The sequence below is a fragment of the Falco naumanni genome, chromosome 4 (assembly GCF_017639655.2).
Source record: "Falco naumanni isolate bFalNau1 chromosome 4, bFalNau1.pat, whole genome shotgun sequence".
Lineage (NCBI taxonomy): Eukaryota > Metazoa > Chordata > Aves > Falconiformes > Falconidae > Falco > Falco naumanni.
This window is the reverse complement of record NC_054057.1, coordinates 58,266,081-58,285,303: the sequence shown is the minus strand read 5'-3', so window position 1 is coordinate 58,285,303 and position 19,223 is coordinate 58,266,081. Positions and strand designations below refer to the sequence as shown.

Genomic DNA, 19,223 nt, shown 5'->3' with positions numbered 1-19,223 from the left:
CCAGCTCCATAAAAGTGAATTTTCAGGGAATTTTTGTTGGAACATATGAAAGGGAACTGGCAGGAATTTTCAGTACCACCATGGGTTCACCTGTACTGGTCTCCATTCAGGATGAAGAAAGCCATAGGTAGTTCAGAAAGCAAAGCAAAGCCAATCCATTCCCTCCTTGTCAGTCTTACACAGAAATGCAGGAAGTTGAAGGCAGATACCTTTGCTCTATGAACACATATTGCCTTACCACAGAAGATTAGACTGAGTTCATAATTATACTATAAAGGCCATTTTGGAGGAAAGCACACTAAAACATTGAGAAGAAATTGTGCATTCAGTGTGCTTGAAACTGGAAGTAAGAAGGCATATGCCTGTGATAAACTGCAGCGACAAATGTGCTAATGTAATTTTCTAATGCTGAGAATCATGCTATGAGCAGGTGACTGTTGTTACCCTATATCAGTGAGAGTCACAGTGTGACAAAGTTAGAGCAGTCCTTAAATACATGGAAGTAATATAAACAAATCAACAAAACCTAACAGAAAAACAACAGCAAAATTTCAGAGCAGGAAAGATAAAAATACAAGCAGACAGTACAAGCTTTGAACAAAACAAAAAATGCCTAAAGGAACATGAAAAATATTTGTAAGTATTTCAAAAGGCGAACATGTAGCAAGGAACACAAAGATCAGTCAAAAATCAACTTCAGCTATGTATAACACGCCAGAAAAAAAGCTGATGTAAGGTGAATATAAGGGAAATCATCCTAAAACAAAAGACTGCTAGACACTGGAACATATTCTTAGGAGAGAGGTGTCACTTGAGTCATTTAAGACTGGACTAGACAAAACTCTGGAAAAAGTATTACAGTAAATAGATATATATAGTAATGAATAATCTGTCATAGAAACAAATGACCTTAAAAGGTCTTCTCCATCTGTAATTTCTAAGATTCTATGAAATATGAGTAATATTCCACTAAGGAACTTGGTATCTATGACAATTCACTAACCCTACCCTATTTGTGTTTGAATGCAGAGCACTGGTAGAAAAACGCTTATTACCAAATAACGAGTGATATTTTGGGAACCACTGAAGAGTCCTCATGTAAGGTGAACTCAGTTGAGAGGCAATTGCAGTAAGAGAAACCCTGGCTCTGAACTCACTGGCACTTGCTTTCCTGGTGGTGGAGATGAAGTGCATCAAAGATACTTAGGTTTTGGTTGGAAAAGGCGTCTGAAGCCAAACTACACAGTCATAAAACTGTCCCTACTGTCTGAAATAGTCATCTGTACTGGCAGACTTCTGAAAGGAAACCACTAGCTCACATTCAGTTTGCAGCCAAGACTAATGGCAAGGCAAAGGAGGGTATGGCAGAAGCAATTAGAAGAACCGGATAAGTAGGCTGCTTGTTCACAATCAAAGGATGAGTGGAGAATCAATTATCTTCCTTACTCCTGAAACTGTATTATAGATCTCTGCCTTTGGACAATGGGATCTATTGCTGTATCCTTTTGCTAATGGCAGAAGGAAATTTTTGTTCTGATGTAAAGATACTCAAATTTCTTTTTGCCCTTCTGATAGCCATTCCCTTTCAGTTTCTATGAAATTGGCAAGATATCCTTAACTTCGAGTCAATTGCTAAGTTGTTTTATTCCCTTTAGTCTCTGATTCCAGTTTTACACTTTTCTCTTCCTTCATTGCTCTGATTCTAGTTTCTATGCTATTTTTCTTAAAATTGGGGAAGGGAGGGTGTTGACATTATGCATGAAAATTAGCAGTTCAAACATTGCAATATGTTCTTCTTCTTAACTACCAGAAGTGAAACTGAGGTCTACAGATAATATCTGCCCATCTAACTCAGCATAATGTGGTTCCACTACACTGCAGAACTGCCCAGTCAGAACACAGCTGGGCAGCTCACATTTACTCATTTAGAAACCATTTGGCTGAGAACTGGAGGGTTTCCACATCAGCAACACACCTTGCATTGATAGAATTAAGGGGCATGGAAAATCAGGAGAGCACTTCAACTTCAGAGGCTGTATCAACAGCTGTAGTATTTCTCTGTAGCTGAGACAAAAGAACAGTTTCTCAACTGCTGTGAAGTGGGTTTGCTTGCCTTTCTCCATTTTGTTTGCTAAAGCCACGAAACATGGGGAAATCTTGACCTTCTAACACCATTTAGCCTTCCCAAATAACTCATTATTCATATTCACCATGTTTTTTTCCAGAAAAGCAATAGAAAACTTTTAATCCAAGTTCAGGCATCAACTTTAACAGTTATTTATTTTTTTATACTTCCTAAAGATCATTAATTCCATTCCACTACAGACCCTCATTCTTCATTCTGTGTGTTCAGTTTAGTGATGAATACTTCCTTCTTGTAGGGAATTCAGCATTAAGCAGAATCACAGAATGGTTGAGGTTGGAAGGGACCTCTCAAGGTCATCTGGTGCAACCCCCCTGCTCAAAGGAGAGCTGACCCCACCTCAAGGTATTAAAGGTGGCAAAGAACCTTTTCTCACTGTCAATCAAGGCTCTGCACAGGTACAAAGACTCAGGAAAGTCTTTCATAGTTTGGCACCTTTGACCTGAATATGTTCCTTCAACATCATGTCTCCCAAATTCCTGCAGAACTTGAAGCATTTTAACATAATCGTAAGTATAGACACAGCAACTTTCTAGTTGGAATCTTGGATCATTCATATTGACTGTGTATTTTTAAACATAATGTTTTATTCCCTTGAAAATCTCAAAATAAAAAAAAAAAACCACAACAGAAAGTAGTGAGTCATCCACATTTTGATTGTGCCTCTCACACAACTAACGCTACTGGGAGGAACATGGACTCAACAAAAAGAACAGTAAGAAGTACTCCTTTGAGAATTAACTATAAACAGCAGCATCAAAATAACATGGAAGGATGGATGGGGTTTCAAATTCTCCACTGAAGTGGCACTGAGACAAAAATGTGATTTTTAATTTAAGTTAAATAAAATTGCTACGAAAGAGCATGAAGGAATTACTGATATAATTCTGTATAGATGTGTGTGTGTGTGCAATTTGGTATCAACATACAAATACTTGGTTTTGTGTTTGTCTCCCTATGGTCTTGGAGAAACATCATTCTTTTCCTTAAAATGGACAGTTCTACAGTAAAATAATAGGAGTGCTGTATACATTGTATTAGCTTATACAACAAGGAAACTCATCAACAATCTACCTTCGCATGATAAAGTCACATAGGGAAGTATTACAAACTGATTCACTGTTAATTACTTCTGCTGCATGATTTCTCTGTCAAAGCAAACTTTTACTTTTCCTTATTTACTTCATATATTCATGACTGTACTACTATTACAGAATATAGGCAAAAAGGAAGAAATATACTGCAGCCACTGAAGCATTATATCTAAAGTCATGGAATAGGAAAACTCAGATAACCAACTCCCGAGAAAAGTTTAAAACTCAGACTGAAACACTGTCCTTACAATAACCTCCTGGACCTACAGCTTCCAAGGACCAGTTACCATTACCAACACCACAATATACACAGTACAATAACCACAACACAATGCCGCACCGATGGCATTTCCACCATGGTGGAAACTGCTCCTTTTTAAACCGACAATCTGTCACAAGGATCGATATTGGGCCCAACATTGTTTAATATTTTCGTAAGTGATCTGGATGATGGGATCAAGTGTACCCTAATGAAGTTTGCTGATGATACTAAAATGAGTGGGGAAGTGGACACTTCAGAAGTGAGGCCCACTCTGCAGGAAGACCTGGATAGGCTGGAAGAGTGGGCTAACAAGGACCTGAAGAAGTTCAGCAAAGACAAATGCAAGGTCTTGTGTCTGGCAAAACATAATTCAGCAGTGCAGCACAGACTGGGACCTACCTGGCTGGAGAGCAGCTCTGTGGAAAGGCACCTGGGGGTCCTGGTGGACAAGCTCAATACGAGTGAACAGTGTGCTGCTGTGGCAAAAATAGCCAACAGGATGCTGGGCTGCATCACCAAGGGCATCACCAGCAGAGATAAAGAAGTCATCATCCCACTCAGCACTTGTCAGGCCACACTTGGAATACTGTGTTCAGTTTTGGTTCCTGCTATAGAAAAAGTATGTGGACAGGCTGGAAACTTCCAGAGAAGGGCCACAAAGATGATGAAAGGGCTGGGAAGCCTGCCAGGTGAGGAAAGGCTGAGACAACGGGGTTTGTTCAGCCTTGAGAAAAGAAGGCTTAGGGGAGAGCTTATCACTGTGTTCCAGTATTTGGCTACAAATAAGATGGAGACTCCCTTTTTACAAGGAGTCACATTGAAAAGATGAGGGGTAGTGGGTACAAGTTACGCCTGGGGAGATTCTGATTGGGCACAAGAGGAAAACTTTTTCACGATGAGAACAATCAGCCATTGCAATAATCTTCCCAGGGAAGTTGCAGATTCCCCAGCACTGGACACTTTCAAGATCTGACTGGACAGGGTGCTGGGCCATCTTGTCTAGACCATACTTTCACCAAGAAAGATTGGACCAGATGATCCTTGTGGTCCCTTCCAACCTGGTGTTCTATGATTCTATGAATCAAGAAATTAGCTCCTGTTTGTTTATAGCTAAGGATACATGACGATTTGCTGTCACCTATATATTGCTTTTTTCTGGTTTAATTAACAATAAAGGAATTCTTAACAAAAAAGTAATATAGATTGCATTCACAATGACATCTGAGTAGGTAGGCAAACTCCAGAGCATATTATACTTTCTTTATGGAATAATTCCTAGTGACAGGGAAAACAACACAATCAGGACATAGAGAGCTATCACTGACCCAACAGAACAAAAATTTCTGTTCCCCTTGTAATACAAGGAAGAAAATAATCCCTTTTTTCTACTTATTTGCAACCACTATTCTTCCTTTTCTGGGGAAGAATTCAGGCATCATATGCTAGGTACTATTTCGGTAAATGAAGATGCAGGTGAACAAATTGCTTTTCACCTCTATCTTTCTGTGATTAAAGAAATGTAGTGCACTCATTATGTAATGACAATATGTCTGCAAGGGGATCAACATTAAGTCTCTAAACTGGAGAGACATACATTCAATGGATGGACCACTCAGCGGATAAGGAATTGGCTGATGGTCACACTCAAAGAGTCGTGGTCAATGGCTTGATGTCCAAGTGGAGACCAGTGATGAGTGGTGTTCCTCAGGGGTCTGTAATGGAACCAGTGGTGTTCAACATCTTTATTGGTGACATGGACAGTGGGATTGAGTGGACCCTTAGCAAATTTGCCAATGACACCAAATTGTGTGGTGCAGTCAACATGCTGGAGGGAAGGGATGCCATCCAGAGGGACCCTGACAGGCTTCAGAGGTGGCCCCTGCCAACCTCATGAAGTTCAGCAAGTCCAAGTGCAGTTGGAAAAAAAGCACGATCATTTCTTTCATTAAAACACGTGAGTCAAAATACTGTGGATCTGTATTACCACAGGATATTTTTATAGCTAGGTATTTCTGTCCGCTCAGTTTGCAAGCATGTATTTGATAACATTCAGCTTGTCTTTTGAAGCATGGCAACCATTTTGCTTCATTTTTTTTTCTCATATGTAGCAATGGATGCCTGCAGCCTATATGCAACAATAGCATTTTTTGCATATGAGAAAACAGAATGAAAAACTACAGCAAATGGAAGGAAAAATAAGATTTTTATATCTTTAGTTTTGTATGGGAAACAAAAACTGAATTGCAGTGTCTGTGGATGAGCCAGCTGTGGTTAATCCTATATAGATTTTTTAGCTGCTCATCTAAATACTTAGTTTAGCATTTATGTCAGAGGCATTAGGTAGCAGTAACAGAGAATGGAGGGTCTGGACAAATATCCACTCCTACATTGTAATTTTTCATGCATCAAAATGCTCAAGCACTCTGGCCAAATCCTGAAAGGCTTTCAAACACTGCAGGATTTGGCCAAACGGATACAGAAGTCTTGCAAGAGCCAGGCCTCATATTGCAATGGTTGATGTTTATTTGGAGTCTCACTTCAACTCTCTGTTACTTCCACTTAACTTCAGGAGTATCAGCAGTCCTGCTGATTTTAGTGAGAGTTTTCAGGAGCTCAGAGCTCAGCATGAATTCAAATGCTCTACTACTGGCCTTAAGTCAAACTGTCTGGCAGGAATGTCCCCGTTTTGCTTTGGAAACAGATTACATGTACTTTGCTTAGGAAATAGCTCCCTCTTCAGTTATTGCTGAAACCAAACCAGCCCTCTGAAGGAAAAAAAAAACCAAACCAAAACTATTTCAAACCACTTACTACAGCAAAGGAGCACAGTACTGCAGCACGTTGCAGAAAATGGTACACAGGTGCTAGTCCCCTTTCAGCAGCTTCTCCTTTTCTGCCCACTCCACAATTACTGCATAAGGTTAGGAAGTGTCAGCACGTCCAACTACAGCTGAGTGAAGTTAGTACAAGAGATTTCCTGATCAGACAGTGCCTTCCCAAAGAATTTTATCCAGTCCAATATGCCTCTGACACTCATAAATAAGGTACTATATATTCATGGATTATCAAATACCAGGAATACACTTGCTCCTCTCAGCTTTGTTGGAGAGCTGTCAAAAGCCCACTGAAGCTGTGTTCTGTACCTCAATGCATTCTGAAAATGAGGTAAGAAACCACCCTGAAACTGGAAAGGGTGAAGTGATGGGTCAAGCACTGCCTTATACATTCTTCTCAAGTCATATGAAACAAGAGTTTAATGGAGTCAGATTCCATTGCTTCTGCTTCCCCAGCGACTTAGGATCTGGCTTTCTGCATTCACACAGAGACATGCAAGACTTAATAAATCCTTCTGGAAGCAGAACATCAAAGGTGGATCTGCAGGCACCACTTCCAGTCCAGCAACATCTGGACATGTAATGCCTGAGTTCAGCCATTACCTGACATAGCTCAGCTTTCCAGTACAGTACATAATGGGGAACTGACCTCTTTCGGATTTTAAAACATAAGACTGTAGTACTTTGGTCTGTTACTCAATAATCTTTTATAAATGAAGTTAGCTAACTAAATGCTGGCGGCTATTTTCAGTTGCTTTTTGGTTCCAGATAGGAAGTGAGTGCCACTCCTGGCCCATCTGCAACCCCATTAGATCCTCAGTTTGTTAGCTCCCAGTACCCCTAACATAAGTGTGGAAAGACCTAATACATCACTGCTTCCTCATAATCTCAACAGGCCCTCCACATACTGTGTCTCAAGGTTTATAGGTAATTAAACAGGGAAACAAAATAGTAATAATAATTTTTAAAAATCTGAGGTTGTAGTTTTAGCATATTAATGAGCCTTTTCAGCACTTAAAAAATAGCAGCAAACCTGGCTGCTGTTATATTTAGTAAAACAGAAATACTACTTTACAGCCCACAGAAGGGAATGCTGCTCCATAAACTAAGGCACATAACCACTGCTTTTACCTGCTTCAGGTTCTCCTCAAAGGAGTAGTGATCAAAGAAGTGGCATGTGCCTTAGTTTATGGAGCAGCAGGTGATATAAACTTGAAAACATTTCTACCCATTATAACACATGCTCACCTCTAGCACTGGAGATTGCACAAGACCAACTCTCAGGGTGCCTGAGCCCTATACATTATTTTACTGCTGACATGCTCGGTGGCCTGTTGCATGCAGGTTGCTCTCTGCTTGCTTCAGTTTTCCCATCTATAGTATGGGCAGAGTGATACCTCCTGCTTGAAGTTTTTTGAGAGCTGCTGAGGAGAGGTGCTAGATAATGAGACAGCAGGTTTTATTATGCAGACTTTATACGTGCACAGACAGGGAAGAGATGCTCTGCACTCCTCAGACCTAGAGCACCCTCAGTGGTTCAGAATTCCATACTGGTTAAACTGATGGGTAACTGAACCTGAAGCATTTGCAAATCCAAATCAAGTCACAGCCCTACTACAAAGCTAGCTTTCACATGTGGCAGTCTGGGCCCTAATGCTTTGACAACTCCCAAATAAACAAAACCCCATGCCTCCCACTCAAATTTTGCACAGGAAAAAAAATGAAGAGTATAAGACAGAGAAAAGCCAAAAATACATATTTGGAGCTAACAGAAGCAGGCTTTTCTAAACCTTTTATATCAATGTGAAGCAATGCAGCACAGTAAAACAAACCTAAACTAACTTTTGAGTAAAATACTTTGAGACTGTGTGGCTGTAGCATTATGGTACATGAGGACGTTAATTTGGCTAAATACTGCAATGACACAGGCTCTTCTGCTTTAAAGACACCCCGCAGTGTCTCCACGTAGTACAGCACTGTGCTGGTAGCTAAACCAGCCTGTTTGGGCATGGCTTGGATATCTCAACACAGCACTGCACTGAACCATGTGGACATATGTATGCACTTGGTTGGTACTCCTTAATATTATCCTCTGAGGTTTTCTGGATGTACTACTGCAATATTTAAATATAATCAACACTGTTTCCTAAGGAGCAAGCAATGTCTCCATGGAAAACTGCAGATAACCTCCACAGGTGGGTGTTCACCTGTACTGCTTAGATGTCCAAGCAGTCTAAGTCTGAAATACTAACTAGCTCCCTTTTGCAGTAAAAGAGAAACCAGCACCTCTAGGGTCTCTCCACTGACCAAGATAGGAGTCTTGAGTGGTTTGGGATGTCAAAAGATAGTAAGTTAAATCAATTTCTCTGCCTTTCAGTATCTTCACCTCTTCCAGCTGCTTCCTCTCAATGAAATCAGGAGGTGTATCTCAGTCGCTCCTAGTCCTCCATAAGATATCCTCAATATTTTAGTATAATATTCTTATAAATATTCTTACCTATGGCCTGACAATCGACTCTCACTTTTCTTGAGGGATCTGTCTCTTTTCTCCTTTCCAGTCCCTGAATGTCTGTGAGCTGCACTCACTTTAAGGTTTTTTTCGCTGCTGTCTGTACCAAAGCTTGGAACCGGTTTTCTTTCTTCTGTCTTGGTCCTCTCTCTTTCAGACAGCAGTCTGGCAAAAGAGTCATCTGTATCTTTGGGGATATGTCTTAGTTTTTCTGAGGCTGAACTTGTGTATGAGCTTGATATAGTCTTTGATGCAAACTCCATATTTACTTGTGTTGAAGATCCTTTGGTTTCTTGAAAATCAGAACTTGGGACACTTGGGTCATCTTCTACATGTTCTTCACCCTTGAACCGTGCTGTGCTGCTTATGCTAGTGGATCGTTTTGAAAGCCTCCTTTTTTGCAGATCCTAGAAATAAGTGTCATTAAAACCCTAGATTAAACTTTGAGCATCTTTAAATAAACATGAAAAGCAAAGTTAGGCAATTTATTATTAGTGATTGGTTATATAGTAAATCAGTTTTTTTAAAAATCAGTAGTAAGACAGACACACACTTTTACTTAAAATTTGAACAGTACTGAAGATGCTGTATACTGCTAAAAATTGCTTTCTTCTACCCAAGAACATAAAAGAAATACCTCCTAAAAGCTTAATTTTGGGGTTGTACCCAAGTCAGGAAACAAAATCATATAAGACATTTTACAGGAAAGACTGTACAAGAAACACCCACCACAGGTACCTAGTCTATATTTTCAAATCAGAGATATTTAGAAAAATCCAAGTAATTCATTTAACTTCCATATTCTCTTCAGTATTATCTAAATGATATGTTTAAAATATTTCATTTTCTCATTATTGCAAGCCTTATTTTACACAGGGAACATTCCTGGCTATATAAAAGCAGCATGAAGGTGGAAAAAAAAAAGAGGCAAGGATTGCAGAACTGTGTTTGAAAACTTATGGATGGAATATGGTCTGATTGGACCAATTAAAAAACATATTTCTAACTGAAAGTAATTTTCAACTCCAAACTGCTACTGATTAAATGTGGGGCTTTGGGAAAAAAACAAACAAACAAACAAACAAACAAACAAAAAAAACAGTAAAACAGATACCCATAGCTAAGAAAACTTTGAAAGCTATAGATACTGCTAAAGTAAAAAAACAATTTTCCTAGGAAAATGGAAAATCCCATCTCTCAAGAGACATCAAGAATAGAAATGATTTATAAAGAAATTCTGTAACCTAAGATCAGAAATATGCAGGGGGTAGTTGCATGTAGTGATTATATCTGAAACAGTTTGTTAAGCAGAACCTCTTCCCTAACTTACCACATATTTTCAGATTGCAGAATTAATGGATTAGCATGCAGAAGTCAGTTTAATATTACTTGTAAACAACTTTATCACAGAAGGTTAGATATAAAATCCATGGCCAAGCCAAATACTTTGTAAGTGTTGGAAATCACCTCTGGTGAACTTGCTACTGGTCCAGCCATCATTCCTCTGACAAAGAGACCAGATCTGGGCCTTGGCTTCTCCTTCACTGTGGATTTCAGCTCCTCAGAAATCGTTGCTGCTTTTAAATCTTCTCGACTATCTTTTAACTTTTTATCCCCATCAGAGGGTAAGTGGATGTTGTGTATTGTCCCTGTGTGGCATTTTTCACTTTTGTGCTGATGTTTTCTGGATGGAAGGATTTTATCAAGTGGATTCTCAACATCATATCTACAAGGAAGAAAAAGGCAAAACTTCAAATAGCAAAATAATGCACAAAGAAATCAGGGAAAATATCTGTCTGGCCAATTAAAGCACTGCTGTCAAGTTATTATCTAGCAATGGTACTTAAATACGATCACTTTTCACTTAAACATCTATATCTATGTCTTCAGGACATTACTTCAATATCATTATTATGCATCACTATTGGTTATAATATGTGTAACACTTTAATGTTATGCTTACGTATTTTGACAGATACCGTATCATAACAGAAAGCGAACTATATATATCATCCCAGACAGGTCCTTAGCTACCACCAGCAGTTCCTGTTCCTTCTCCATCTGCTTGGTTGGTAGTTTGAAAATTTGTTAACACTTTTGCTAACATCCTCTGTTATAATTTAGACTGACCCTACCGACCCCTTTCACTGTTCAAATGTAGAACACTTATTTTAGTTCAAAAAGAAAGCTGTTCTTATATTTGGGCTTTTCATTGATAATAGGTTGCTACAGTGCTCTCATTTGACCTTTTCCGATTTCTGCAGCCTGGTCCTCCATGTAGCAACACAAGGTGCGGTTCACCATTTGCATCTCTTTTCCTACACATATTTGATACTATAAACAAACTTTTCTGAAAAGCAAGTGAGATTCACCTGGGTCTGTGACACCATTTGTACAACACTATATGCATTTCTTTCTTTAGAATATCTTTTAACAAATCATTTTCTTACTAAAAAAAAGTTATCATTTGAGCCTGTAAGAAACCATGATGAGTCTGATTTTCTTCATCAGGATCTGTTTCACTCTCTGCATAATATTAGATCACTGTTAAATGAAATTTCTTTTATTGAGTAGTTCCCACTTCACTGAGACCTCTTTTGTGTGAGCTGATAAATTTATATTTAGTGTAATGTGAAAATGCTAGCTTTCTTTACAATAACTGTCTTTTAACTTGTTTTTCACTCTAGGATGTTTTCCTTCAACCTTTTTCATAGTAAAGCAATTCCATGAGTTGTACCACAAAAACGTTCCGTTAAAAACTGTTTTTTGAACTGTTATGTTTCATGTTGTGAAGGCACGCTGCAGATGTAAACTGAAGGGAGCATGATCAGTCTCTGGGAACATTAGAAACTCTGAGGACTGTTACTCCTGACCTAGGACCATGTAACCCCTCAGTGCCAAAGAGCACAGCATGACAGCTTACACGCTGTTTTAACTGTTACAGACATTCAAAAACACTTCAAAAGGTAAGCTGAAGACTCTTTAACAAGGAACCAGTGCAAAGTGCCTGTCTAATTAAACTCTCCATTCCTGAAAGCATTGTTAAAAATTATCCAGGTAGTTTAAATTAAAACTAATTTCAGGCACTGGCTGGTTGACCTGGTAATGCCTGACTTTTCCTTGCTGGAGGGGATGGAAATGGCTGGGAGGATCACAGAGCTGTGCTTTGCCATGGTGTTTCTCTCACCGGTTCACTTTGTGGGGTGAAATAGGATGTGGTTGAGCCAACCCACCAACTTGCCAACGCGACAATCCTTGTTACGGCAACTTTGCAGCCTCTGCTCACTGCCATGTCACAGAAATGCTGCCCCACGGCACGGCTGGGACAGGTCCTGATCCAAGGGAAAAATGCAGCTACCTGCCTAGGAGCGCCTACCTGTGCCCAAGGGCCAGATACTTGGCTGGTTTTGAAAGAAAAAACAGTTACAAATACTGATGCGCATCAGGACAGGCGCCAAAAGCCATGTTCCCCTGGCACACCCGCTCGGCCGTTTCTCCTCCCTTGTGCCACCAGCCAGCTTGGGCCTCCCCCGCCTCGGGAGGGCACGGCCGGCGAGGTGGGTGCTCACAAAGGGAAGAAAATACACACAAAATCACACAGGATTTAGATGGAAGCCTGCAAGTCAATACAGGATTTTGCCCTCTTCAGAGCTGGCAGCTTTCAGTGTGTGGCTGGGTAATGTTTCCAAGCTCATACATATGAAGGGTTGGACATTTCGGTTTTTGCTTTCCACTTTTCCTTTACTTGGACATTTTTGGCCCCCACCCTGTTGTTGGCCAGGGGTGGGGAACACTTAGACTCAATGAATCATTTAGGTTGAAAAAGACCTTTAAGACCACCAAGTCCAACCGTTAACCCACACTGCAAAGGCCACCATGTCCCTAAGCACTGCACCTACAGTTTTTAAAACACCTCCAGGGACTGTGATCCTACCACCTCCCTGGGCAGTCTGTTCCAATGCTTGACCACCCTTTCAGTGAAGAAATTCTTCAATCCTTGAGGGCCAACACCTGTGCCATGCTGGCCCTTCGTCATAGCACTGGTGCCATCCCCATTCCCTTCCACCACCCACACATGTTGCTTCTGCACGTGGGGCTTTACTTTTAACTCTTCTCGCGTGTGTGTGTGCAGAGATGTGTATATAGTGAGTGTGTACGTGTGTGCGGGTACACCTGTGGTGACGGAGGCTGTGCAACTCATTCGCACTACACGTCTTTCCCGCCCGTGACGGATTAAAACCATAGAGTACCCTCCAGCGTAAAGCAGAGCGGCCCCATAACGCAGCACTTCCTGCGCGATGACGGCCGCTCCGGGCCAGCAGCCCAGCACTCGCTTTGCCGTCACCCCCCGCCCCCCCCCTAGCTCGGCGGGCCGTGGCGGGACGCGCTGACTGCCAGTGCGCGTGCGCCTGGCGGGCTATAAGTACTGCGGGCTGAGGGGAGAGGCGCCATTTTGTTGGGGGTATCGGGGCTTAATGAATAGCTGTGAGACTCCGCTGATAGCTGTCGCTGTGGGGTGTTAGAGCATTCCTCTGTACGAGAAAGCTTTGCTGTTGAAAAAAAAAAAAAAAAGCTCAGCAGGTGCTGGGGAGGTTCGCTGGGGGAATGGGACAACTTCAGGGTTTAGGGCAGTGAGGCAGGTATAAGCTCTGAGGCAGCGTGAGGAGGAATAGGATCAGACAGGGAGAGGGAACATCACTAACAACATGATAAAAGATCCTGTACCTGAACAAGAAGCAACTAAGTCTTTGCACTGCCTCCTTTTCAAATGTTCCTTCTCAGCTGCTAGCATCAACTTCCAAAATCTTGGCTCTCTTACCCTATAAGAAAGGACTTTCTGGGGGTTTCACAGTACTGAGACTCAGATATAGCTACTTGGAGCATGCTGTGTGTAGGATGAGGAATAAAATTGGATTTATTCCCCGAGAGTCAAGGCTGCGATGGTGAATTATTCTTTCGTGCCCATTGTAAAAGCTCTCTGGTGAAGCACAGTTAGGGCTGTTCCTCCACCTTGAGGCAATAATAAATGTAATTGAAAGATTCAGTTACATGCTGGTTTCAGGTGTTTTGCAAGATGGAAATAACTGAACCTATACTGTAACAATACTGAATTTAAGATAATGGGTCTTGCTTTTGACTATGTAAGGCATGAATATGCCTATAGTTTTTCACATTACAACATGCTTCAATTTGAGTCTTTCCAATTTTCAAGGCATACAAGCTCAGATTTCTGTTTGCTTCAGTGACTGAAAAATGTCATTTGGATTATCAAGCTTTGTAATTGGTAGGGAACATAAAAGCATTTTTGAGGGGTGGTTTGCATAGGAGAGTTCAATCTGGAAATTTAAGCTTTGTGTTACTAGGATAATTAATAAAAGATAGTATAGCTGAAGGTATAAATGATAAAACTTTTAACACCATTTCCCTTATTTAATTAAAAGAAAAAAGTCATTAGACGAAGCAAAAATAAGTAAGACTGTACCTGTAGGTTTGAGTTCCGCTTTCATCGAGTATAGTGGCACTCCCACGTACATGATCTTCATCCAAGTAGTCGGGTGGATGAGATGTTGAGCTCTTACTTTGAGGAGTTGATAGAGTGGAACTTGAACCAATGCTTCTGGAAGTCCCACGGTGCTCAAGGAAGTAATTAGTAATTATTTCAAGAAGTGTTTTCAGTGGGTTCTCCTTTGCCTATCCAAAAAGAAAAATGAATGTTCTCGATGACTTTGAAACTCTTTGTCAGTCTTACCTGCAGCCTAAAATAGGGTGGTTTTCACACCATACAGTAGTTGGAACGTATTAACTACGTTACAGAGTTAGCTGCCTCTGGGTGTATCCAGTTGTAACTGTACAAACCTTCCAGATAACTGGAAGATGTCAGTTGGACAATGTCAAGAGCTCAAAGGTGTTGCTGCATTAGAGGAAGTAAGCATGATACATGAATGACCTGTTACAATCATTCCTTATCCCCATTTGTGAGAAAATCACTTTGAGAGGGGCGGAATTAGAGAAAAACTGGGTCCTAATAGAAGTGTAGTATTATAGAAGGCTTTTGGGAGTAAAATACAGCTATCGGCTTTCGGACAGTTGGCATACACAGAATCTACATCACCACAGTTCCCTAAACCACACACCCTGCTGTCCTAGAGGAGCAGTGGAGGGTGGAGCGGAGTGGAGACACCGCGGCCAGGCTCTGCTGTACTCCCTGCAGGATTGGGAACGTGATGGTACCATACAGCCGATAAGCTGCATAGTGGCTCGAAAATATATGAGATTTCAGCTAAACACTGCACATTTTGGTAACTGCTGGAATACACTGTTTTTAATGTTACCTGGTCAAGCTGAGAAAAACATAGAATGAACTGCAAGTATTTTTAATACCCATGGTTTATTTTATGACAACTCGGTGTGAAGCATGGACTCTAGAACTCTGTTCATGTGCATGAGATAGCTCTAAGTACAGGACAACACTCCACCTCACTTACTATATTGTTTCTCAACAGTGCTCTTGAAAATGTGTCCTGTGTACATGAGAATGTCATTTAAAAAAAAAAAAAAACCCAAACAAACAAACAAACAAAACACACACACACACAAAAAAAAATGAGACAGAAGTTTAGGGCTTATGTAAAAAATGTTACAATGTCTGCTATAGTCATGCAACTACACTGGCAGATTTTTTTGAACTGACTTATTACAGGATAGTGTCATGATGCTTACCAAAAGCATCATGGTGCCTTAAGTCATGAGTGAACTGAAAATGGAAATTGTCCATCAATGTCCCTGTCATCAAATACTGCTGTCTGTATTACATTTCAAAGAATAATAAGTGCTAGAAGTGTAATTTTACCCGCCATGTTACAACATACAATGTTCTAAGTTGAAATGGGCATTGAAGGGTACTTCCAAACTTGAATAATCTAGCCATAATAAAGTAACTGCTCCTGGTTTGTTGGAGGTTGCATCTTGTAACAAGGGTTCATGAACCACCAAGTTCTCAGCTTCATCCCACAAGCTGCAGTCTCACCTAAATGTTAAGCTCTCCATTCCTCAGAGAACTGTCAGTGTTCCCACAGCAATGCTGCACTAGACACAAGCTTGAGTTCTCTGAAGTTTGGACATACACTAGTCTTGATCTGGTTGGCCTAGTTTCATGATATCTGATACCACATTTTGGGGAACATAATCTGTTTGCTCACCTTGTTCTGTTTGTACAAGGAGTGCAGATGTAGGACATTTCGAAGTTCATTCCTGTTACTGATGCTAAGTGCAGAACGTGGAAGCTCTCGGTCCATGGTAGTGATGGTTTTCTTCAAACCCTGAGAAGGAAAATTGTCAGATTTTGGAGTACGTGAGACAGTACAGTTTACAGAGTATTTTATTCTTGACTTTGTTGGATGTAATGTGAAACTTCTGGATGGCAGTAATTAGTAACAAGTGAACCCTTATAACCTATACTTAAATGGTACAATCTTGCATTATTACCCACAGATCTGAAAATAATTAAGGTAGCTATATTGTTTGTGAGATGGAAATTACCAAACATGGAAGAATGAAGAATAAAAAGAAAATCATAATTAAAAATAAATAAATAAAAAATAAAAAAAAAAAATAAAAAAAAAAAAAAAAAAAGAAAAGAAAAAATCTCTATGCAGGTGACTTCAGCTGCTAAATAGCCTCATAAGAGTGACTGGTCTGCAGGAAGGCCCCTGCTAATACCTGGTCTTCTGGTACAAATAGTTGCATAAATACTGTGTTTGCTTTTTCAATGAAGATGTGATAAAGCTTTTCATAAATGTGCTTCTGACTTGGGAAATTACAAAGTCTGAACATCTAGCTCTCAGTGGGTTCAGAACCTTTATCATGAGCTGAAGTTATTCTGATCAGTCTCTGGTTGGAAATCAGTCAGATCTCCATGCAATCATCTGATTTGGGGTCTTCAAACTTCCTCCGGTACTTTTAATCTGTAGTCAGCATACATCGGTACTTCAGAAACTAAATGTATTGGCATCTCACTTTCTGGAGGGAGAGACTGATCTATTGTGAAATGGCAGAGACAGATCCCAAACTAATTCAAGTGGTATAACACCAGACCACCTTTTTGATAGAAAACGTCCCGATTCCTTCCATGAAAGGGTTAGTGTTAAAGGATTTCCTTTTCTGTGAATGGGTTGTCTGGCTCAGATTTAGGGAGCTATGGACAAGTTGTGGTGAATAAAGGACTGTTACCACAGTTGGCACTGATACGTAGTAAGTATGTGGGGGAAGCAGGGGAACACTTGTCCAGAAGCTTGAAGGATTATTAGTGGTGCCTTCTTTTGACTCCAGAGGGTACCATAGGAAACAGATGTGGCAATTCAAGTATAAGTTCCTGTTGTAAGCTGCATGGTCTCCTTTACCAGCATTACCAGCAGGTCATTCCCTTTCTTTTTTCCTTCCCTCCCTGCCACCCCCCAGTTTTACCTTTAAAGGTATCTAACTCAGAAACGTAAATGTCTTTAATTTGAAAGATCTTTGCAGTCAGTTGAACTGAGAGACTTGAGCCTCATACTTCTAGTAGTAAATGACAAATAATGAATTCTTCATCTGAAATTGTTGGCAAATGTTTCAGCTTTGTTTGCAAACATTGAAAATGTGCATTTGGAGACTGGATGCAAAGCAGATGAAGGAAATGGAGGTTTATGTAGCACTTAATAAAACGGTGGCTGTTTAATTTCTGATACAGGCTAATGCGTTCCTGACACTGGGGCACTGACTGGGCTGGACATCAGCAATATTTCCTTAGGATTAAATGTAATACAAGGTGGTAGGTACTTTCACCTGGAAATGTGAAGGTGCCCTTTCTTCTGCTCAGTCACACATTCCCCACACCTATGTACAGTACAAAGTTTCCTTTATAACACTAAGTTTGTGAAAAGTACAATGGCCTTTTTGCTCCCCTTCTGCCTATCCCCTTCCCCCCAGATAAATCTGCTGCCTGCCAAACTGTGACTGAAATCTGAAAAAAAAAAAAAAAACCCCCCACAAAAAAAAACAAACAAAAAAACAAAACAAAAAAAAAAAAAAAAAAAAAAAACCACAACCAAAAAAAACCTGTTACCAGTTTGTCTAAAACCGGTACCTTTTGACTTTATACATATATTTGTCCTGGGAAGTGTTGTATGCCAATAGCAAGACAGGGAATTGATGAGAAAGAAACCCTGAAACTGATACTTGATTTAATCTTGGGTTTTGCAGGCGTGTGTGGGTAAGAATCGGGCTTTCTCTAACACGGAGGAAGCTGGCTTCCATATTCCGCAATAAAAAGGCATTGTGGGAAATGTAGTGCAGATACTTACCCGACAGGCTTGTTACTGTTAAAGTCGAGCTGCTTTAAGGCAGGAATAAGTCCCCCCTCCCAGCATTCCTCAATTTTTAGTACGTAATATTTTTCATGTGTCATTCTCATTTGTACTAGCTGGAGAAAATCAAGACAAGTTACCTTTCTACTGAGAAATTCTCTCACCAGTGATGCAGCCACTTCTTCCACAAAGGAGTTGTCCATGTTTAGCCCGAAGTGTGCTTAGGGGGCGTATTCTTTACTTCGTCTAACAAATCACTCAAGTCTGCCAGCATTGCAGCAAGTCTGCCAGCATTGCAGCTCTTCGGCGCGGCTTTCAGCCCCTGCAGTCCTGGGGCGGCGGCGGGCTGGCTGGCAGCGGCAGGGCTGTGTGCAGTCCAGTTGCTGGAGGTACGTTGCTGTGGAGACCATGTCATCGGAAGCAGAGAGAACTCCTCCCCCTGGGAAGGAAGCCGATGATAGACTTAAAATTGAAAGAGCTCGTGGTGTAACACTACGGCAAGCATCTCAGTAATTGTTTTAAATAAAATTAGAGAAAGGAATGTTCAAATCTGAGAGGAGACAGTTTCCTGATACATATATGTATTTTTTTTTAAAGAGGCGTACATAGTTATTTGCAACCTATTACTCCTGTGCTAATGCAGCTTTTAACTATGTATGTTTCTTTAGGAAAATTACACTCAGGTGTAAAACAATCAATCAATCCAGCTGCTAAATTAATCCTAATCTGTCATACTGGCAACATCTAGTGTGGGAGCACTCATCAATTAAGTCTTTCCTTTCAGCCTACACCTATGTTGGCCAGTAATACAATATGCTAAATTGAGATTGTGGTGGATAACACTTTGGGCTTGGGGATCTGATTTAGGTTGCAGAGGTCATATAGAAGGGTACTCTACTGAAAGGTATTGTCCCAGAATAGAGATTGCTCAGCCTGGGCAACCTTTTCCAATAGTTGACCACTCTTGAGTGGGAAAGCTATTTTCCTTATCTAGTTAAAATTTCACTTGCTACAGTTACTGACTGTTTTGTCTCACCCCT

At 40.5% G+C, this 19,223-nt stretch overlaps 1 protein-coding gene across 1 annotated transcript in view; it reads right to left on the bottom strand.

The window, feature by feature from the left end:
- MINDY4 (MINDY lysine 48 deubiquitinase 4) overlaps positions 1–18,598 on the bottom strand; it is an 82,418-nt gene extending 63,820 nt beyond the window's left edge. Inside the window, exons 1-5 of the mRNA XM_040592964.1 lie at positions 18,324–18,598; positions 16,042–16,161; positions 14,325–14,533; positions 10,310–10,568; positions 8,831–9,249 (exon numbers count right to left, since the gene is read on the bottom strand). Of these exons, the coding sequence (XP_040448898.1) occupies positions 8,831–9,249; positions 10,310–10,568; positions 14,325–14,533; positions 16,042–16,161; positions 18,324–18,386 (1,070 nt within the window). The 5' untranslated portion in view covers positions 18,387–18,598. The remainder of the gene's footprint in view (positions 1–8,830; positions 9,250–10,309; positions 10,569–14,324; positions 14,534–16,041; positions 16,162–18,323) is intronic.
- Between the last annotated feature and the right edge of the window lie 625 nt (positions 18,599–19,223).